Source organism: Toxorhynchites rutilus, chromosome 2 (genome assembly GCF_029784135.1).
Source record: "Toxorhynchites rutilus septentrionalis strain SRP chromosome 2, ASM2978413v1, whole genome shotgun sequence".
Lineage (NCBI taxonomy): Eukaryota > Metazoa > Arthropoda > Insecta > Diptera > Culicidae > Toxorhynchites > Toxorhynchites rutilus.
In genome coordinates this window covers 283,671,736-283,696,052 of record NC_073745.1, presented here as the reverse complement: position 1 = coordinate 283,696,052, position 24,317 = coordinate 283,671,736, and the positions used below count along the sequence as shown (strand labels likewise).

Below are 24,317 nucleotides of genomic sequence, written 5' to 3'. Positions count from 1 at the left end.
TCAGTACAATTTTAACCATGGAACAATACACACCTAAACAACGCGCTGAAATTGTTCAGCTGTACATTCAAAATAACTTCTCAATTGTGTTAACTAAACGTGCGTGGAAAAATAAAAATAAAGTTAAAACATCGCCTGGAGACAACACTATACGTCGATTATATGCCAAATTTATATCGTCTGGTAGTGTTGGTAATGCAAGTCATCTGTCCAGACAACGACCAAGACGTTTCGACGAGAATATTGATGCCGTTCGAGCCAGTGTTGCGGGAGCGTTATCGGACAATGATTACCGATTTTTTATTGCCATTTGTTCGTGAAAATGAATTGGACAATTACTGGTTCCAACAGGACGGCGCTACATGCCGTACAGCGGCTGCCACGACCAAATTATTGCGCGAAATGTTCCCCGGAAGATTAATATCGAAAAACGGCGATTATGACTGGCCACCGAGATCACCTGATTTGACGCCTCCTGACTTTTTTTTATGGGGATATTTAAAATCCAAGGTATACACTGGTAAACCAAGGACCCTGGCTGCGCTGAAAGACAATATCCGACAAGAAATTGCTGCCATATCGGCCGAAACATTGGGCAAAGTGATGGAAAATGCCGAAAAAAGGGCACATTTTGCAGTCAAGGCCAGAGGCGGTCATTTACGAGATATCATAATCAAAAAGTAGTTAGAACAAATCTCCTTGGACCAAAATAAATGAATTTCAAAAAAAAAATTTAAAATTCCACTTCTTTACTTTGCTATTGCAAAAACAAATCTTTCCACTTTAAATGGCCCACCCTGTATGATGGTATGACACCCCTCCCTCCTCTGGAATGGAGCGAGAATCCCATAAAAATATTACACATATTTCAACCAAACAAACAACCAACAATTTGAAAATTTGGATCCATGAACATTCGCTTAGCAAGAAAACGTGAATGTTTGAAGGTATTGATAATCTATATATAAAAAAATCTCGTGTCACGGTGTTTGTTACCGAACTTCTCCGAAACGGCTCGACCGATTTTGATGAAATTATACTCAAAATAATTGGTAGGTATGAGAATAGGTTGTAAACTATATATGATACCGGTAGGATACCGATAACCATACATTTAATACCGAATAGGGTGGCTCTATGCAGAAAAAAAGGTCTGGATATTTTTTTTCAAAAATTTGACTTCATACCATACATATAACCTTAAATTTTGACCCCAATTCCCTATTTTTAATTGCGATTTTAGTATTTTTGTGTTAAAAATATTCTAATAATTTAACCGTTGTTCACTTTTTCAACAGAACGAATTCATTTAAGTTGTTCAATGACTGATGGCGTAACGCCCGCTTCATTGAACATCCATCTACAAATACACAAGTAACATCAATTCATCTAAAGCAGGGAGCATCTCCGACGAGCTGGAAGCCTTTTTGAATGAGCACAATGAGTTATCGAAATTCTTCAAATCACATTTGCTCGGATTACAAAATGACAATCACGCTATTGCCATCAACCCTGATAAAACATCAGCTGGAGAGGACGTGTGTAGATCCACAGCACAAGCGTTGCTGGAATCATGATAGCACGGTGACACGAAAAATTTAATGCGAAGAAAAAACAATAATCTGGAATTGCGTTTATACGACCCTCGCTATGTTCTTCTCCAATGGCACTACCGTTCCCAAGGTTTGCCTTCTCAACGTAGTACTACTTGCGTCATTTTTATTAGTAAATAGTTGAGATTTCTATGACGAACAATACGCCTTGAATGTATTCTGGAGTGGCAAGCTCAAGAATACGCGTGACTACAGTGCAAGTCAGAAGGGTTTCTTTAACGAAAAATCTCTTGCATAAACATTAGACCAACGAGACCCCGTCACAGATACTTAATTCATTATGAACATCATTTCTCATTTTGATTTAATATTTATGAACATGCGACGAAACAAACAGAGGACGCGCTCGATGGATTTTTATGTTTATCATATGGAGATTTGACAAGGTCAAGAAACGCCAATTCAAGATAACGTAAGTTGTGCCAACAATTTATGGTCGACATATACGCGAAGGTAGAGATTGAACGACTGCAATTCTTACTACACAATCAACAAAAGCGGTGCGAGGAATAATTCATTCACTTGCGAGACACTATCATGAACAACGCCGACATAGCTTTAGTTAAACACACGCGCAATGCATTGTCATGACATTGCGCGTGTGTTCAAACACAAAATGAAGTTCGATCGTATTCGTTCCCACATATTGTTGGTTGTATTCTGTTGAATAGAAAAAGCGCAATTTTGCATTCTGTTCAAGCTCAAGTCCAATCGAGTTGAGCAAATGTGACAACCTTGCCACGCAATTCGACGTAAACAACATTGGTCTCCATGTTCCATTTCTATGAAGCAAAAATAGTAATGGTTTTTCGGGTGGAATAAACACGCAAAATTTAGCATTCAAACACATTCAAAACAAATTTAGCATCCAAACGAAATCGAATAATAATTTTCATTCAAATTTCAACAATTTAGAATCATTTCCGGAATTATGCCGATCAGATAGAGAGTAAATTGAACCACAAATACGGATGACTTATTTTGACCATTGTTTCGCGACAAGGCGAACGAATTTAAGAGTGTAAAAGTCGATTTCGATCGAATTGTAAAATCCGATCACTCATATGCATATATGAATATTGAGTTCTACAAATCGGTGAAGAGTAATAAAAACATCCATGAATAAAGGAAGCAATATGGCAGTGTATCAAACTTAGATTACCGATGTGAATACTCCTCGATTGAATGACAACGATAAAATAACGCGATTCCAAACAGGCCGATTAATCAGCTCCATTGAAGTTAGCTGGCGTATCGCTGTTTTCCAATTTATGAACGAGACCAAGCTGTTATAAACTAAGCCATGTTGAAAATCACATGCACGTATTTTCTAACAAGGAGACAGTAATAAATATTGATTTTCTATATTTAATTTTTTCTACTTTACGACAAACTTATATTACTTTTTTTCAGTTGACGTTTAACTTTTAAGAGATCAAACATGTCAGTTACGTTAATGAAATACACCAAGAAACATCATATAACCGTTCGTTCAAATCATTTAATTCGTTTTTTTTATCGGTCACATTCGATTTATTTTAAAGATCGTTAAAATATTCAAACACACTTACAATACATTAGTGTGTTTTATTCAACACCCAAAATATTCACTAGAAATAATTTATTTGGCAGAACAACGTTTGCCTGGTCAGCTAGGAAAAAAAATAAATTTTGAGCTGGACGAAGTTTTCCGGGTCAGCTAGTTCATTATAAATTCTATAAAAAAAACTCTCCCTCTTTCTAACCTCGATTAAACCGCAAGTGATCGATCTAATCCCAATAATATCGAACTAGTAAAATACCATTCCCTCAAGTGCACATAGACATGATACTTATAAAGGGAAGCCAATATCTTACCAAGAATAATGCGCAAAAGTTCAACTGTGATCCGAATGATACACCACTGAAAGGAAATTTCTAAAATATAGAAAATCGAGAAAGTACAATTGGAAAATCTGCGCCTAGAATAAATTGTAAATGTGTTTAGAGTTGAAAACCAATACTAAAGTGCCATGTCTTCTTTATTCCTCGAAGAAGTTACGAGTTAACTACTGAGTTACCATAAACAATAATTAATGATTAGTCATTCCTTTGCTATGTCTCTCTCATCTATATAGCTGTGGATATCTCATCTCCATGTATTTACTTTCAAAAATCAATCCGTTGCACTTCGCTTCCGCCATTTTTGCCGAGTATGTGAATATTGCGTGCGGTGATTTAATTTTACTGATATTCGTATATAATGAACATAAGAATCAATCTTCAAATGATATGAATCGGATACGGTCTAATGAAGAACGTCTCTCGACGAGATACGGAAATTATAATGAATGCCTGCTGCTGAAATTAGATAATAATTACCATTGGAAATGATTTCTGCTAGATCATAACTCGTAACTTTATAACTTCACGGAACAGTCATGGAACAGTGGAGCACTGGAATGGTCCACCTTAACGTCACGTACGACTGCAGCAGCAGCAGCAACCAGCAATAGTAACCTTGTTCGCACATAAGGAAATGATCTCGTTCTGCTGGCAAGCATATCACGGAACACGGAAGCTTGTAAACAATGGAGACCTTTGCGGCTTGGACCGGTCTCGAAACGGGGTCACAGTTCACGGATTTTAATGTCCCTGCAAGGCGCAGACAAGTCCCGGCCGTCGTTAATTTGAAAAGTTTGATGTCAAGTCGTAAAAAGCAATTTAAAACTTGGTTTAGGAGGGGGGGGGGGAGCTGTGGCGCGGCAGTTTCGCACTGGTGAGAATAGTTGACACGCAAACACGAGATAGCGCACAAGTGTGTGATGATCCAATTTACAGAAGTGAGCCATTAAACGGTGATTGGAATCTGGTGCAGGTTTTGCTGTCGCGATGACCTACATTTCATATTCACCGGGGAGGGGGAAAAACCAATTCGTGTAAAATGAGTTTGTTTTCGTTCGTTTTAATTTTAGGGCGGAATTTCCAAATGCAAACCAAAAACCCACTGGAACTCTGTCGCAACGAAATTACTTCGTGACTATCTGCACAGCATCTTGGTAGCGTAACCCGAATTCCACTTCCAAGCGCTAAGAAACATGCTGCTGCTGCTTCGTGCAATCTTCCAATATGGGATCCCCTTGCATGGAAGGATACGGAAGAATTCCGGCTACCATAAATACTATTTGTTAATTAAAATTTAGAGATAACTTACCACTAATTACATGCGCATACACACTGGATGATTTGGCCATCGTCGGTACACAAGTGTAGTTACCGGTGTCGCTCTGCACCGCACGTCTTATCTTCAACCTGGTTGGGATGGTTGATGGGGGTGTTCGGAGTTCGGTGTTGTTTGCATTCCAGCAAAATCCAGCGGCCCAAGATGACGGCAGGAGCAGCAGCAGCAACAGCAACGACAACGGCAGCATGTTGGTTTCGGATGTTCACCAGCGTTGGGTAAAGCCATTTTGATAATAATAGAGAGAAGGACCAAAAAGAAAATGCTACATTAGAAGAAATGAACAATTCAAGCTAACGAATAGAGCGGCGTCGGACATGATTTGCATACGAACGAAATATATTGCTTCCCTCGAGATGTGGGAAAAGCGCGGGGGGAGTTAAGGCGGGTTCAGGTTGACGTGGCTGTGGATGCTGTCTGCATTGTGTACGGAACACTTCTTTGGGCTTTCGTTAGCGATGAAAGCAAAGAGCTTCGTTGGGAAAAGACCTCCTATGGTAAGGGAAGACGATATACTGGGGAAGGTCAGAAGGAAGTCATGCAGGAAATTCATAAGATCCTTCTCATTTTGCCTAGTGTTTTCGAGTTCCCAGGAACGTCGGCAAGTTTTGGTCCGAAATAGGGGGTGGGAGGATATGTATGTGAATTGGAAACTCAAAATTCTATTCTTCTAATGTATCGAAGAGCGAACAATGGATTGGGCATTTGTTCATGCTGGTTTGTGGCATCATTTATCCTTGCGTACATATGCATACATAAGCAAAGAACGAAAGGGCCAAACACCATTTAGCGAAGAGAACACCATCGAACAGTTTAATTTTCTAAAGAGGCAGAAAGCCCTTCACTTCGTGCTCGTTGATCATCGTTCAATTATGAGCCGTGCCTTACTTGTGAAAAGCCGTACTGAATTTAATACTTGAATATCAAGATTTTTACAACACTAGCTGACCCGGCGATCTCGTTTGTGTGTCCAATCGCAGAACCCTTCACTGATTGATTAACATTTGTTCGTTTACAATTTCTTTTCACTACAAATTTCCTAGTACTTCTACCAAATCTCGTTCAAGATTTTTGAATCTCTTGCAAATAACATTTTTCTCCGTTACATGGTATACATGTTTGATACAGAAAATATATAAAAATGAAGACGGTTCGGATCGGACAATTCCTTCCTCGAGTTTTGCGCTTACCAACATATTTAGCGATCCATATTTATTTATATAGATAGAATGAGGAGTGCGCATTTTCATCTGAAAACCCATATCCACTTTCGAACAAAGATCAATTTAGTTAACGCAAACATCAAATGCACTAACAACTCTATTCACGATGTAATTGTAGAACTTTTTTTTTCCCAAAATATATTTTTTATTAAGGCACATGTGGCGTTAGCCTGACGGGGCCGGGAGTCCAATATTTTGACAATTTTTGTCTTACAACTATGTTAGTAATATGTAACCGATTACTCGCGGTTGGCTCGAGGTTAGTATTACAAGTGTTCTCATAATTGGTATGTTGCAGTCTTCGATGCTCTGTACGTGTGCCCGATACGGGATACTTCCTATTGGGATGCAGCTGACCATTAATCAGCAACGCCCCCCTAGTAGAACATATTGGAATTCAATTTCTCGAATTTTCCCAGAGTTTTCCGAAAAATTTCAATTGAAATGTTTGGTCGAATATGTGACCTTCCACAGGAGGGAGGGGTGTCAAATCATCATAGAAACATTTCTTGTACTCTTAAATCCTCACATTCCAATTTTTGGTTCCATTTGCTCTATTAATTCTCGAGTTATGCAGAAGTTTTAGAGGAAGGAGGTATGTCGAACTATCTAAGAAACATTTCTCGTACCCTAAAACCCTCACATGTCAAATTTGGCCCCATTTGCTAGATTAGCTCTTTGGCTATGCATAAATTTGTATTTCATTTGTAGCAGCATTGAAATAATTGTCCTAGTGGGGTGAAACGAATAGTTGCCAGGGGGGGGTGAGATGGAATGTGAAAAGTCTGTTTATTATTTTCCTAAGAAATGCCCTGCGTCTATAAACGATAATCAAATCACCAAAGGCTTCTGGATGCTGACTGGAACCAGAAGCAATATAGCTGCTGGGTCTGTCTGTTTATACTGCTAAAAAGCACAATAGCATTTCTAGGTGGATTAATTCAATTTTTTCGTCATTTAGCACTCCCGTGGAGCATCCTGCCGTAGAGAAAGGGTTAACGGACATTCGTGATGAGCTCAGATCTAGGTGGAAAAAAATTATTCCTCTCACGAGCGTTAAACTTCTACGCTTCACATATTACAAACCTGTCCATATGCCCCCCACCCCAACTATATCTCCATATTACCTACATCGAATAAAATGTTTCGAATTTCAGTAAAAACGTTCAAAAATTCAAATACACATTTTTGTAAAACATTTGGACGATTATTTCGAAAAACAGTGTATTGAATTGTAAAAAACTTCATTCAAGTTTTGGGAAACATGAATTTCTAAAGATACAATTGAAGTTTTTTGGACAATCCCGTCTTACCCCCACTTACAATACGTGTTTTTGATATGATTTTTTTCACAATTTTGGAGCGTTGTTGTGTGGTACATTTCGTGGTGATTCGAAATTATCAACATATCAACATGAAAATTTTTATTTTATTTTTCAAAATACAAAAAAAAAATAGAATTTTGATTGTAATTTTATTTTACGATATATAGTGGTGCATTATAGTAAGATGCACTATGAGTATTTTTCCATATGTCCATTTCCAACTTGTTGAGAATAGCGTTAAAAAACTACGTTTTCAACCTAAGAGCTATGGTTAAAAACGTTTTTCAAAAAAATTACCTAATTTTCTAATTTGGTATGGTATACAATATTTTCACTAGCATCAGTGTTAGGGTTTGGGTTTTTTTTTACGATTACACGAATAAAATAAAATCATAAATTTTAGGAAATTAAAAAAATATAAGGTAAAGTGACCGAATATCGCCCACTTTTTTTTGACCTCAAAAATGAGGCACATAAAAATTAGTGAAACGGGATTTAAATTACTAGGGGTATTTCTACATCTCTTCCCTATGACCCATCAGAGTTTGAGGTCAAAATACTGAATAGTTTGGGCACTGCGATTTTTTTCTGAAAAAAGTCAAATTTAAAATTTTTGAAATGTAGTGCCTAATATCGCCCACCAAATTTTTTATTCAAACCAAGAGGAATACTGCAAAAAAAATGTATATTATGATCTATAAATTAAAAACTCAATACATATCAATGCATGTCGTTTAAACAAGTGGTACACGTGTCAACGGCAGCATCACATGCTACGTGAGCCCACAGGTAGCATTTACAACAGTATACCCATCACATTTGCAAATTTATGAAAAAAATATTTTTCACTATTTTTTCCAAATCACTCTTGATGCGATACGGATCCCGACAACATCTGTATGAGTAGGTACCTACTTAAGGTAGTAGTGTGATTTGTAACCATCAGATCCAATAATAAACAGACGAGAAATCGAGGTGGATAAACTCAGGCTACTGGGCGATATTCGGTAACTTCAACTTATATATTAAAAAGAATTTTAGCAAACTGAAATTAAAAAAAAATATTTAAAATTTATTACATACTAGCTGACCCGGCAAACCTCGTCCCACCCAAAATTTGTGTTTTGTTATCAATACCTTCAAACATCTACGTTTTCTTACTATGAGCAAGTTCATGGGTCCAATTGCAGAACTGTTCATTGATTGATCTTCTAATCGACCCCGTTGAATTTTCCTTTTACTATAAAATTCCTAGTATTCCTAACAAAACTCATCATTTTGATATCAGATTATTTTCAGACACAATTCTCGTTCAAGATTTTTCAATCACTTGCAAATAACATGTTTCTCCGTTACATGGAATAAATGTTTGATACAGAAAATATGATAGAATAAAGACAGCCCTAAATCGATAAATTCCTTCCTCGAGTTCTGCTCTTATTAACACATCTGGCGATCCTTTTTTTGGTATAGATAGAAGAAGATATAGTGCGAAGTGCGTTTCATCACATTAAAATCCATTTCCAGTTTCGAACAAAGATCAATTTCGCTAGCGCAAACATCAAATGGACTAACAGCACTTGTCACTATGTAATTGTAGAACGTATGGGAATATAATTTTCCGAGTTTTCCCTTTTTTCTTCAGAGTTTTCCGAAATTTTTCAATTGTTATGTAAGGTTGGAATATTTTTGGTTGAAATATGTGTAATATTTTTAAGGGACCCTTTATGGGACCATTCCAGAAGAGGGAGGGGTGTCATACCATTATAGAAACATTTATTGCACCCTTAAACCTCCACATGACAAATTTGGCTCCATTTGTTTGATTAGTTTTCGAATTATGTAGAAATTTGTCTTTCATTTGTATGGCAGCTCCCCCTTAGAGAGGGGGAGGAGCATCTAACCACCATAGAATTATTTATTGTACCCTAAAACCTCCACATGCAAAATTTGTTTCCATTTGCTTGATTAATTCTTGAGTAATGCCGAAATTTGTGTTTCATTTGTAAGGCAGCCCCCCTTAGAGAGAGTGGTGGAGAGTCTAACCATCATAGAATCATTTATTGCACCCTAAAATTTCAATATGCCTAATTTGGTAATGCAGAAATTTGTGTTTCATTTGTATGGCATCTTCAGGAAGTATATACCACATTTTCTGAAGAAAAACGCGATCGGAACTATTTTTCTTTCTCACCGGAATATACGAATGACATATCGGTGAATTATTTTTAACAACAATTGTCCATGAATTAACGAAGTTATACGAAACAAAAGGACCAGGACCCGACGAAATAACACCTGTATTTCTGAAGAACCTGACTGAGGAACTCATCCTTCCCTTACATTGCATTTTTAATATGTCAATACAAACTGGAATATTCTCAGAAAGATGGAAACAATTTGTTTTGGTACCTATCTTTTAATCAGGCGCTAAATCTGACATACGTAATTATCGCGGAATTGCCATAATCTCTTGCATTCCTAAACTATTCGAAGCAATAATGAACGAAAAAGTCATCCAACAAATAAGGAATAGAATAACTTGTAAGCAACATGGCTTCTTCAAAGGTCGTTCAATGGCAACTAATCTGTTGGCATTTGTGACTTTTATTTTGTATGCAATGGAAAATGGCAAACACGTAGAAGCTCTTTACACTGACTTCAGTAAAGCATTTGACCGCATCGACATTCCATTACTACAAATAGCAGAAAATTGGAATTTAACAAAGACTCTTAAACTGGCTCAATTCAAATCCAGTAAAAGTCACTTCGGGAGTCCCACAAGGCTCTCATCTTGTCATTCTGTACGTTAATGACATCTCCTTCGTTCTCAAGCGTATAAATGTACTTGTGTATGTAGACGACATCAAGCATCTCGCGGTAATTGGTAATGAAAACGACATTGAAGCATTCCAAAACGAAATACATGTATTCCATACTACTATACTAAAACCACTACTAAACTAAAACTCTACTAAAACTGAATGTAAAAAAATGCCACTCCATTACATTTAGCAGAAAACATCATGTACCAAATATTTAGTGTAATACGTCGTGGAAATCAAAATATAGAAAAATGTGAAATAGTTAGTGATCTAGGCGTCGTCCTGAACTGATAATTCACATGCATAGAACACTACAACTCTTTAATCAATAGTGTGTTAAATAGTGTGGTTTGAACTACGTTACACTGTGGTGGGATATTCTGATAAAAGAAATATCATATCATTACAACCTATCATAACAAGTTCCTGAATTTTGAATTTAATTCAAGCAAATCCTTTATTGCATGCGACCAAGTTCCCCGAGTAGACCCCTTTTGAAGCTACACCCAAAATTAATTTTGAGCACATGTTCTGGCATCCCGATTTATTACATTAAATGAGCTGAAAGATAACATAAAATGTTCTACTCCCCAATACATGTATATCATTTGTATAATATATATGCTAGAGCCATGATGAGGGAGCGAAACAGGATGAAAGCATATGAGAGCTTTTCGTATAGTTTGCCAAATACACGGTCTAGACAGAGAAAGATATATTCTCGTTCATGTTCTTCTTTATCGTCTTAGAAAACACTTTCCAACTTCATTTTATGATGAGGTTAATATTATCACGCTTCTCTATAATAGCACTGGCAGCTATATGGATAGCGTGGTAGTGTAAAGTAACATTGCATTCCAGCCGTCCTTGGTTCGATTCCCATTGACGTCGTACGGCTCATTATTTGCGCATTTGACTCTCATGCACAGGAAATGGCATCTTTTCTGCCAAAGATGACATGTTTTCTGCCAACGCTAGTTTGGGTGTAGAAATAGTTATAGACGATTTAAGAGCAGGTGATAAGCGATTCTAATATATAACACCTCTCCTTAACATTGATTGCCCATAGTAAACAGATGGATGTTGTGGAAATAAAAAACTCATGGTTCTCGTGTTTCTCATAAACTTAAGTTGTTCAAATAGGTACTGTGGCACGCAACTTTTAACAATTTTGAAAATGTTTATGCGTGTACGATATACATAAAATTTGGTGAAACTATGTCCTAATAAAGTGCTGTGTAAGTGTGAAACACTGGAATATCTCGATAAGTTGTAGACATATTTTACACATGAATTCAAAGCAACTCTTAGTCTGTTGAGTGCGGCCGCAGAAGCATTAGTGTAAATGAATTCTCCGTACAAAAAAAAATGAGGAAAAATGACAACTTGAATAATTTTATTTTCGTGGATGTTTCCAAATACCTATTCACTAAAATTCAAACGTTTAAAGGCGCCGTAGATCTTACCACATTGAGAATTGACAAATTAGATGTAAATATAACAGATTATTGAATTTATCGTCATATTCAACAACTTGTCCACCAAAAATTATTGGAGATGGTGTAGGTGTAGTTTTCCAAACAAAACGGCCCTTTTCAGGGCTACCAAATCATTATCAAAGAGTTTAATTCTTCAAACATATCCAAAATGAACAAATAGCCTAACGGAATCCTACGTCAACTATGCGGTCTCAGACACAACCCTTCTAAGACTTTTTTATGTTAAGGATGTAATTTCGCAACGAGTACAATCATTTAAATTACTAGAAAAATTAAATTTCTATGTACCTAGGTGTCAACTAAGAACACGCAATTTGTTTCTAACCAAAACATCCAGAATAAATTATGCAAACAACGCCCCTATCAATCGCATGATGCGTATATACAATCAGCACTGCGAATTAATTGACACAACAATGAATTGAAAAACAGCTAATAAGAAACATGTACCGTATGAATAATAAGAAAACATTGTAACATTAATATATAAGTATGTAGTCTACATTCTGTTGATGAAAATGAATAAATAAATAAATAAAAATACTAGTTCAAAAGAAGTATATTTATAGAATCGTTGATCACTAGTATGGTATATTTTCCTTGGCACTCTGAATTTGAAAACTAACCCTTTAGTATGGGAGCTTAGACCACCTCCTTTAATTCCGCCTTTTACTCCTGCAGACGCTGAATTCTTCTTCCCAGTCTCCTCCACCACCAAGGAATTATTTTTATGCTTCAACCGCAAATGGTTTAGCCTATTCGATGAATTTCGAAAGAACACCATGACGGTTAAACAAATTTTGCATTGTATTTTTTTTTAAATGGTTTCCTTTTTCATTAATCGCCATCACTGTGATAATTATTCTATTATTTGAACCCATTTATTCACCGACGTCTCTGAGCACAGCCGGTTTCTTGCTTGCATTTGTTTTGACATATGTTTCGTTCGCCCCAAAGTATATTTAAATAACCTCCAGGTATGCTACATTACTCGATGCATTATAGTGAATTGTTGATATTCAATGTTAGCGTTTATTATATTGATTGAAAATTTTACGGCAAAAAATACAAATATGACAATTATATTGCAAGAGGTTTGCGTGCTGGTTGATATTTGGTTGTCTCATTACAAATACACAGGGTTTAGCAGTAAATCATATGCCTTCTATATTTGTTTATAGCTTGCGTAAAGAAACGCGGCATACCTGAAAATTTTATAAGCGTTACTCTCAAACTAGAAATTTCTACAACGGTTCTATCCGCGTCGGTCGACAGCATTGAGCTTTGCATTATAAGTTGGGGAGTTTGCATGACAACATGCAAACACACTTTTAAAACAAAAATTATGAATGAACATTATTTTTCCCAAATGAAATTAGTACCCTATGTAAATGAAAATCACTTTTACCTGCAAGTGGTGAAAAAATGTCCTACAAAAATCGTGTCTAAAGATAATTTTGTATTATAATGGAAAATTTTGGTGAGAATAACTGAAAATTTATAGAAAATAGTTTAAATTAGGGTCAGGACAAAGTACTTCAAGTAATTAAATAACACCAAGAACAATTTTCATAAAAATTTTAGCAATTTAAAACTACTCAACTAGCCCCGCTGTTGTATGACCAACTAGTTCCTCTATATATAAAAAAGAATATCCATGGAAATTCAATGAAAATAATTTTAAAATCGATTTCCATTAACATTTAAAAGTAATACAGGGAAACTTCAATATAACGTACCCTCGTTATAACGTATATTTTACCTCGATATAACGTACACATTTCCAAAGTGTAAAGAAAATTTTGTTTGATTATTTTTTTTTTTGACAGAACAATGAATTATCTGTATTGTGATGCTAAAACATGTTTTGTACCTTCAATTAATCCCAAAATACAGCTGATTTTAGTGATTCCGGATTCTAAATGAATCGAGCTTTAATTAACAGTACGAAGGGAAACATCATGAGAAAGGCTGGCTTCGTCTTCTAACTAAATTTATTCATTAACTTTACTAAAAGCAACACAAAAATGTATTACAGGCTACGACTGTGAGTTATTTATTATGCTTCAATATAACGTACAATTCGATACAACGTACAATTTTGAAAGCGAAATGAAATGTTATATCGAAGTTACCCTGTACATGAAATAAAACTTAGTTTTACGTCAGAATCGATTTTTTTTTCCATGATTATTAACCATTTTTTGGACAAATTTTATAATGAGCAAACAGTGAATGTTTTTTTGGCAAATCGTTTTTTAACCTACTTCATAAAAAGTTTTTTTTTCCATTTCGTTTATTTTACTGCATCAGCAATTCGCTATTTATCGTCCATATATCGCTAAGTTCAAGATATCGTCATTGACCAACTTACCCCTATGACCAACTAGCCCAGTCCGACCCTACTACCCCTTGATTAGCGATTCGCCTATCTCTACCGACAGAGTCTAACGTCAGCATTGGCGATCTAACGTCAAAAATATATAGAAAGGGGAAAAAACTACCACCATAATTTTTAACACGCTTGTAATTTTCATCAGTAGTTTTGATTGAATTTAAATTTGAATTATTTTTTTACTGTATTTGATCAGTAATGAGGAGACCATAAAAGACCGTCCTATAAATTGATATACGATGCTAAAATATTAATCTGATGAACCAGCTTAAGGCTGAAAATCTGTATAATGAAGACAAAAAAATATTTAAAAATTTACAGTTTTAAGAGAGCTGCCATATGATAACTAAAAAAGGCGCTTTTCCTGAAGAATCCGAATAACGAAATCCCAACACTCATCAATAATTAATGAATAATGCAAATAGAACTAAGAAAGCAATATAAATCGCAACAAAAACCACATCTGTCATATTTTATCTTCCAAAATAATTGGATGTTATCGTATATATTTTTAATATAATTGCCCAGCTTGGCTTAAACTCTCTGCGGCAGCTTGAGCTAAATGGAATTTCTCACTCCCTAATGATGGCATCAAGTGTACAGCTTCGGCATAACTTAGTCCTGCATTGTCTGCTAATCCAAAGCCACTAACTTGCTCGGAGAAAACTTTCTCTTGCTCGGTACCACCACTTCCTTCGGGATTGAAATAATAGCAAAGCTGCCACGTATCCATTCCTGGCAAGGAAGCATACCTAGCAACCTCCCCCATCCCGGAAAACTCATTTCCTTGCTCCCACACCACCTGGGGAGAAGTTTTCACTTCACATTACAATGATCACATCGTCGAAACAATTGAAAGAACCATTTGTGTAGGAGTCTTCCTATTTCGTACGCATCCTTCAGAACTTACCTCGACGTCAGCCCATCCGTCCAATCGGTTTCCACTGTGATTCGCTGGTTCTCACTGGTGAGGATGTTGTTCTCCTGGGTGGTGGACTCTATCAGTGTGTTTCCTGGAAGGGAGAGAGAAGAAAAAAAAATGTTGCACACAAAAGTAAGGATGTGTTTAGCCACGAAGCCACGAAGTACTAACCTTTGTACCAGAACACCGTGCCCAGATCGTGTGGTCCCTGCTGGATGACGCAAGTCATGATGATTTCACTGCCGGACTTCACGAATATGTCCGGTGGTCCCGCTATCCGCGCTCGGAGCTCTGGTGGAAGCGAAGAAAAAAAGAGAAAAAAAAATAGAAAAAGGGATATAATTAAATATAAATAAACACAGCGATTTTCACGCAAACGACGGTCCGTGCTTTGTCCCCACGTCGGAGGCCACGGCGGATTCGGATTCGACGCGACGGGTAAATGTTTGCTGACAAATATTTTAAAAGTTCAAATTCAATAGAACGACTAAAATTGCAGTTTGGGATGAGTGGGGTGACGGGCCAAAAAAATGGGAAAAAAAGACAAGCAGACGAAATGCGGGATAGAGGAAGGATTCCCTATAAATTGCTCTAACGAGAATGGAAAAGTATTTCGAGAAGCATCCGCGATGTCCACACAGTTGCTAACTTGGAGTTTCGGTTTAAATTGAGTTGTGTTTGGAACAAATAAAAACAAAATATCAAATAAAAGCCGTGTTGGGTTAGGAGCACTGAAGGCCGCGTGCTTGCGAGCTCCGAGGTCGCCAGCAGCCGCCAGAAAATGCCAATTTTTCAAAGCGCTGTTTGTTTACGAAGCTCATGATGTGAAAAGTTGTTCCAATGCAATTGTGTACAAACCAGCGGCTTGAAACAATTATATCCGTTTTATTCAATGAAAACATTATTTGAAATTGTAGTGACCAGTTTTGTCGAGTACGACTGTTCTCGAAACGCTACTCTTCGGCCCGTTGTTGACGAAATGATAGATCATGGATAGAAAACGATAAGGGTGCAGCCAACTGTCAAAACAATTCAGTTTGGATTCTCGGAAACATTGTACTCGGATCCCAATAAATATTGTAATAAAAAAGTCTTCCAATGACTGAGATTAGTTTCAACTTGTAAGCAGAAGTTATTGACTGAAGATACTGTGTAGTTTACACAGGACAGAAAACATAACAATATCCAAGGTCAAATAGTATCTAACAACCTTGTCCGTGACCGTGATCATTTCGAAACATTTCCATTGGTGGAAATGGAAATCTCCAAACTAGATTGAAATAAGTTACCAAGTTTGTGATAGTCCATCTGCATTGGAAACTGTTTCCAACTGGTGTCGAAACTATGCTGATGAGCTATTCTTACCGTCATTGGAGCGCAAAACCTGTAGAAAACTAATTAAATACATCGGATTGGTGGGGAAGAAGGGATAGGGCGAAGCGGGGTGAATAAATAAAAACTTTTGATGTTCCGAAAGGACGGCTAGAGAGTGCCGAATGGCACTCATCGTCTGGGGACAAATTAGAACAAATCAGCACCGGGATTTTGAATGAGGAACGGTTGACTTGATTCTTTTACACGAAATCCAATTATGTGGTTATGGTAAAGGGATTCAGGCTTGAATCAGATTTTTTTTTGGGACGAACTTTCCAAAATTTGAATTGTCAGAATCTCTGCGGTGGAGACCAACCAGCCCATGGACATTACTTTACACAATCCGGACCCGTCTGCTAATGAAGTATATTTAAACGCCGGTTCTCTTAACCGTTATGTCAGCCAAAAGAGGCTTTCAATTTAAAGCTAGTGAAATACCACTACGTATTTTGACAGCTGTTAAATTTGTGTGTCACCCAATCTACCAGTTTTAATTTGTCTTTTGATAAATGCACATTTAATAATACTTCTTATAGTTTTTATGAAACGAGAATGGTTATTCAACAAACCAACAGACTTCGTCAGCTCCCACTAAAGGGGCCCACCAGATAGATTCGATTATCTCGACGTAGCTGCTAATAATTGAACAGGATTGCTCCACAATATTTTTTGTCTTTTTGGGACTGTTGAATGCACAAAAGAAAGCTATTTTTCATTGTAATAAAATTAGTTACTCGAAAATGAAATCGTATACAAACAATTGCTTGATTTAGAATAATTTCCATGACTCCAAATCATGCATAAAAGGGTTATTGGCGAACTCCCAATATTACTTTAATCTTAAATCTCTATCTTTGAAACATGAAAATTATTATCCCCTACGTGATTTCTCAGTACGGACTTAAAAGTGTGTATGGATTAACATTGAAACCCATTTGAAAGGATGTGGTTGCACTTATCTGTCCTTTGAAGCCAAAATAAGGTTTTATTAGACACAAACATAAAATTTAGTTATTTGTTTGATTTGCGTGTTGAATCTGAAAATCATGTCACGTAAATATTTAAAATAAAGCTTTCTTCAAGATAAATGAAAGTGACACTTCTCTTGGTACATTTACGCAGGTGAACAGTCTCCCCCCCCCCTCTCTCTCTCTCTCTCTCTCTCTCTCTCTCGCTTTTTTTTAACCCATCAACGACCAAGCTGTAAACATAATTTTTTTGACGAAAGCCATTGTTGTATTTTCGATTCTTAACGCTAAAGGAACTCCAATGTTCAAGAATTATTTTTTTCCCATCTTCCATTTTCCGGGAAATGACTGTTCGAAAAATCGAACATTGGCCGAAACCCGCACTTTTTTTTGCAAGTACAAACATACTGCGAACTAAAAGTCACTTCAATTAGCAAATATACGGTATTCATAAATGCATCAATTTTGGATTCCCGGAAGAACAAGAACAGGAGAATGGAGGTCTCTAAGTAAAAATCCAAATTAATCCACCAACGGTGAGATGTGGCATTTCTTATTTCATGTAATTTTCACTTATCACTGACACACTATTTCTCTCGAACGAAAGCATATGCTGTTATTTTTATTGTTAACTGTGGAGAAATGTCAATGCTTAAAAACTAGTCTCTCCAATTATCCATTTCCCGAAAAAATCGAACATTTTCCAAAACCTGCAAAGTACCACAGTACTGCTAAACAACAAATGCATAGAGGGTTGGGAGGTTATTATTCGGTCCGGCGGAAGAATATTCACACAAACAATCTCATTAGAATCCTCGTTATACGTACTGATCATTTCCTCCAGCTCCCCCACGAAAGAAATTCTACGGGCCGCCATCACCTAAGGTTGTTACGGACAAAAAATCATACAGATTTTCAATAATATTTGCTAAATTAATCGGTATTTGCAAACATTCACAATTAAAAATGCAGGAATAAATGAAAAACCTTCCGTATTCTAAAGTAAACAAATCAAAATGCGCAGCGGAGGTTAGATGTGTTGATGTTGATTCAGCAGAAAAAAAAAGTTCATTATGGCCAACGTTCGATTTTTCGAACACTCAATTTCCCCGACTGTTATTTTCCTGTATGCGGCTCAATCGAATAATGTTCGCTCTATATCACAATGTATGTTCTTTTATCAAAGCAATACTGTAGAAAACTTCACATATTTTGTATTTGATTGGGGTTTTTTATTGAAATTGAAAACACCTTCCAAACATACTTGCTTTAAATCGAATTTATTATCCAATAAAGTTACTCAAAATTGAATGAAATCGATATAAGTGGTAGCTAATAAATTAAGCTATCTTTTGGTGCAAAAACATTACCATATGGTTCCTGTCCAAAGACATGAAAAATTATCAAAGTTGCTGTTCGATTTTTCGAACGCTTGGCCTAAAATGGGTTAATAGAGGTGAGGAACGCTCGTCCAGCATTATCTGGGAAGGGTTAACCCAGACGTCGAATGGAGCTCTCAACCACTAAAACCAAGCCCTTTACTCGTTGCCTCATTCCCCCTGGGACCACATCTAGGCGACTCCTTCAGGGGGCGGTTGTGCTCATGTGCACTTCACTAGTCTTAAACGCTGACTAGCGTTGTTCCTTCCCTTTTTCTCTACATTCTTATTCACCACTAGCTGACCCGGCAAACTTCGTTCCGCCCAAAATTTGTTTTTTTGTTGTCAATACCTTCAAACACTCACGTTTTCTTACTATGAGCAAGTTCATGGGTTTAATCGCAGAACTGTTCATTGATTGATCTTCTATTCGACCCCGTTGAATTTACCTTTTACTATAAAATTCCTAGCATTTCTAACAAAACTCATCATTATAATATCAGATTATTTTCAGACATAGGGCCCTATTACAGAAAACGAGGCGAGCAGACGAGCGCTCGTCTCGTTTGTTTTCATATTCCAGAAGCCGAGCTCGACTAAAAACAGACGAGTAGCTCGTCTGGCTCGACGACCGTTTGGCCGCGCTCGTCGATGAATCAGTCGAATCGTCTAGTTTGTTTGATGTGTTTGTTCACCTTGTTGATTGAAAGCATCGGTATTATTCTGCTCCGTCTTTATCATCAAAAATTGTTTCACGGCTAAACTAGTATTGCATAAGCAATGTATGTTTTCAACTGCAACCATCAAATTCAATTCAGTAATTGCAAGATTTTACAGATTCTCAAATGGACCTCTTCCAAACAACACAACCAAATGTAAACATTGAACTCATATCCAGGGATGCTAGATTACTGTTTTGAATATATGAACACGGCACGAAAAGGGTCTTCACATATTGAACGAAAATGAGTAATTCAAAACTTTACTACTTTATTGGAAATACGTATATATAGATTTGAAACTTTTCTTGATAAATCGTTGATTAGGTGAACAAACATTGCCCCCATTAAATCCATAATAACAAAACGTGTGAGTAAATAAAACCATATGCTCGAGGAAAAATATCAATGAAACCAGAAGATATATGAAAATGATTTCTTTTTGTAATGTTTTTTATTATATACTGGCACTGAGAAAAGAGTATCGATTGATCAATTTTCAAACTGTTTGTTGTTTTTCTCAAAACAAAAACATGTCTTTTCATCTGACATCACTGATCATACCGAGAAAAACTGACTGAAGTCTCTCCAGTCTACCAAATAAAACATTTCAATGAAACTCGTGTACTGGAATGGGGTATTTTGCTCGTCTCGACAGTGACTGAAGCCGAGACGAGACGAGACGAATTGCTCGTCTCGTTTTCTGGAATACGGCCCATAATTCTCGTTCATGTTTTTCCAACCACTTGCAAATAACATGTCTCTCCGTTACATGGAATAAATGTTTTATACAGAAAATATGATAGAATAAAGACAGCACTAAATCGGACAATTCCTTCCTCGAGTTCTGCTCTTATCAACACATCCGGCGATCCTTTTTTTGGTATAGATAGAAGAAGATATAGGAGTGCGTTTCATCACATTAAATTCCATTTCCTGTTTCGAACAAAGATCAATTTCGCTAGCGCAAACATCAAATGGACTAACAGTACTTGTCACTATGTAGTTGTAGAACAAATGGGAATTAAACTTTCCGAATTTTCCCTTTTTCCTTCAAAGTTTTCTGAAAATGTTCAACTGTCATGTATGGTTGGAATATTTTTCGTTGAAATATGTGTAATAATTTTGTGGGACCCCCTCTTCATTCCAGAGGAGGGAGGGGTGTACCATTATAGAAACATTTCTCATACCCAAAAACTTCGAGTTATGCAGAAGTTTGTGTTTCGTTTGTCTGGAAGCCTCCCTTAGAGAAGGGGAGAGGAGTGTATTCACCATAGAAACGTTTCGTGCCCCGTAAAACATTCACATGTCAAATTTGGCTCCATTTGCTTGATTAGTTTTCGAGTTATACAGAAATTTGTGTTTCATTTGTGGGCTGTCAACCCTTAGAGAGCGGAAGGAGTGTCTAACCACCATAGAAATACTTATTACATCCTAAAACCTCCACATGCCAAATTTGGTTTCGTTTACTTGATTAATTCTCGAGTAATTTAGAAATTTGATTTCATTTATATGGCAGCCCCCCCTTAAAGAGGGGGGTGCAGAGTCTAACCACCATAGAAACATTTATTGCACCCTATTACCGCAGTATGCCTAATTTGGTTTCATTTTCTTGAATAATTCTCGAGTAATGCAGAAATTTGTGTTTCATTTGTCCCTTAGATAGGGGGAGGGGTCTCAAACTATCACGAAAACCTTCCCCTTTATCGGTTGAAAAAAGTCTGCAGTGTGCGGGGGCTCTAAATGAGACATAACTTAACAGAAAATGTCATGACTCTCAAATACTGGTAAGCATTTGTATAATATACATGGTACCAGGGCTCGGCATAGTCATAGTTAACTGATTATCCGACTGACTATATCCGTAGTCAGTCGGAAATGACTTTTGGCTTCTTCACGCATTTTCTCCGCCAAAACGACTAAACAGTTAGTCGGGCGTTTAGTCGCTATCTCCCTCTACCGACTCGACTTTATCATTTCATTCTTCCCAGTCAAGTTTTTTTTCTGTATTATAGTGATTTTCAACACTGTTGGCTGGTTCGTCACTTTTGTTTCCATTTTTGGAAGAATATCGGGAGTGAAAACTGAACTCGTGATCTAGAGCGTGAGAGGTACGGATGTTACCACTACGCCAGATCGCCTCCACTTCCCAGTCAAGTTGTCTTCATTGCATTTTGGAGTGACTTCCCCCAAAACGAATTCGTTCCTCTCTCCCTCTCGCTCATGTATCATGTATGCATGCCTTGATGTTTGAGTTCAAGGTGGTTTGTCATACACTACAGGTGAGCTAGATTTTTTTTGTATCGTACATGAAAATTACTCACACGTATAAAATAGCATGCAGTGTGTGTGCACTATTTTCCACGCTATTTACTAATACTAACGTGAGGACCTTTATAGCTTTCTTGATAAATGTCCAGCTTCGTTGGGTTGAGTTCACGATGGGTAGCCAATGAACCGTCCATTGATGGGGTAACTGCTTTTTTGCATCAGAAATCAAGTTTTCGTTCCTCTTTATATGGACGTAAAACAAGATTGCGTACGCGGGTATAAAATTAGTGTCAGGAGGAAATGGAAGTGCGGATTGAAGTCAGTTGAATGAAGAGGCTCCTTTTTTACTCTTAGAAAACACTTTCCAACTTCATTTTATAATCAGGTGCAATATTATCACGCATTTGCCGAACAGCATCATTAGCTATGTGGATAGCGTGGTCGTATAAAACAGCCTTGCGTCCTAGCCGGCCTTGGGTCGATCCCCGTTGTCGTCGTTTGGACTTTTTTTTGGGTGCAATCCCAAAAAGATGAAAAAAGAAAAAAGAAAGAGATGTCTGCAACTTTTCAGCCAGATCTCGAACTGAGGCGTTCGGTTTCCATTTAAAGGCCCCAACCACGCGTTTTTGATCGCTCTCGTTGACCTGACGGCTTCTTTTTTCCGCTTCCGATCCTTATTCTCGAAATACTCGTGCAAAACTTTTTTTCGGGCACGCACTGTTCCTTCGTCGCCGTTTTGAAAACTTTTGCGCATCTGATGAAATCAACTCACAGAGTGTGAATAAAACGGTACACCTTTTAGATTGAAAAATATCTGGTCCGACGAACATAATGTTTATCAAGTCTGGTCCGACGAATGTTTATCAAGAAGTGAAAAAAAATCTTGCAAGACTGGGTAAAAACGTGAGTCGGTACGGCAAATGGCGAAGGGGGATCAATACAAATACAAATACAAAGCCCTATTCACTCCAAAAACAAAAATCCTAACGGAAAAATAACTTAAACGACTCTACGGATACCACTAACTTTTTCGGAAGATAGCATATTAGCAATGGAAATGGAATTGAGCATCCACGGGTAGCACTTGTCAACCAGAAATAAACACTTAACACGTTGAATCCCGCTTCGATCCCAGGGGAGACTGAGTTCACGCAGAACTCAAAGCTGGCTCAAAATGTGAACACTATGTAAACACTTTGGTCTTGTTTTTACAAATTGAAGTGAAAACAAAGCAAAATCCTCGATCGATTTAGGTCGCGTTCAGCATCAGGCAGAAACGTTTCGCTTGAAGAAAAACAAACATGTACCTCTCATTGATAGTAGCTGCTCTATTTCTTCGAGCATTCTTCGAAAACAATGCCACACTTCTGCAGTGGACATTAAACATTCATTCAAAGAGCGACGTTCGACTCTCGAAATAGAACGTCCGACGACAGCTCTGTCTTATTGCCAGGTTTTTATGACGTTTGCCACCCATCGCAGGCTATTGTGTACCAACATCGGATAGAGAGGAAAAAAATGTATGTGCTCCAGAATGCATTCACACTTCGACAGTTTCCGGGACCCGGTAAGACTACCGATGGCCGCTGTTGCCCCACAGACGGCAACAGGACGTTACTCTGAATGGCGTGAAATCGGTGTCAACGGCTCGATGAGTGTTCCAGAATCCTTCCGTACGACCGGACTTTTTTATTGCACAAAATGAGAGAAAAATGACCGTCCAGTCGCGGAACACGGGGAAAGAATGACAGCTGGCCGGATGGCGGCCGGGTGCACACGAATTGCGACCACTCGCAGTTGCAGCTGGCAGCGTTGATGACAGCATTCCGTTGCCAATGTATTTTTAATTGCATTTCCCACTTTTGTGAATATTTCAAATGAGAATGAATTTATGAATATTAATTACCCAGTTTATGGTGCAGCCCGCGAGTTCGAAGGATTTCGGCTGATACAGTTGAAATAAATTTATGTACAATAAGCTTCTGGCTGCAATGAATTACAAACGAGGACGGCTTTATGTCCTTTTTTACGTCGCGGCTCGGAATAAAACAACAATAATTCGAGCGAATGCTACAAAGCTGTTACGAATATTATTCTCATCGAAGAATTGTGGCCTTCCTTTTGGTTGAACCCAAATAAATGCTTTATGGCGAACACGAGTATCTGCAGAAAAAAAGTTTGTTTGAAAAAAAAAAACATCTAGAATAGTGCCTGCTCAATTCGCACTAATGATCTGGCCCTCTTGAACTGGATCGATGATTTCCACCCCCGAGGTTCAATGATCTGTGAAAGCAAAGAGGCACCATTCATTACGAGCGGCGGCATAATTTTGCTGCGAGACAGTTTTAGTGCCAGGCATGGTTTATCTTGAGTTCTCCCATTTCGATCAGTGGAAACAAGATGGAATGCAGAAAAAAAACAAGTGCTCCTCCATCAATTATTAATGGGATGAAAGAAGCAGTAAAAAGCGTTCATCTGTACTTCATGGTCCATTTCGGAGTCTCACTCCAAGCAGGGACTGATTTCATCGGTTAGGTCCTACCGAGGCACATTCATCGAACCTCTAGAGAAAGAGGGCGAAAAA

At 37.5% G+C, this 24,317-nt stretch overlaps 1 protein-coding gene across 5 annotated transcripts in view; it reads right to left on the bottom strand.

Annotated features, from left to right (window-relative positions):
• The window catches only part of LOC129767523 (zwei Ig domain protein zig-8-like), a 275,193-nt gene that overhangs the window by 33,874 nt on the left and 217,002 nt on the right, over positions 1-24,317 (bottom strand). For all 5 annotated transcript variants that reach the window (XM_055768513.1, XM_055768514.1, XM_055768517.1 and 2 more), the window contains 3 exons: positions 15,194-15,313; positions 15,011-15,113; positions 4,807-4,904 (listed from right to left, as the gene is read on the bottom strand). In XM_055768513.1, coding sequence (XP_055624488.1) covers positions 4,807-4,904; positions 15,011-15,113; positions 15,194-15,313 — 321 coding nt within the window. The remainder of the gene's footprint in view (positions 1-4,806; positions 4,905-15,010; positions 15,114-15,193; positions 15,314-24,317) is intronic.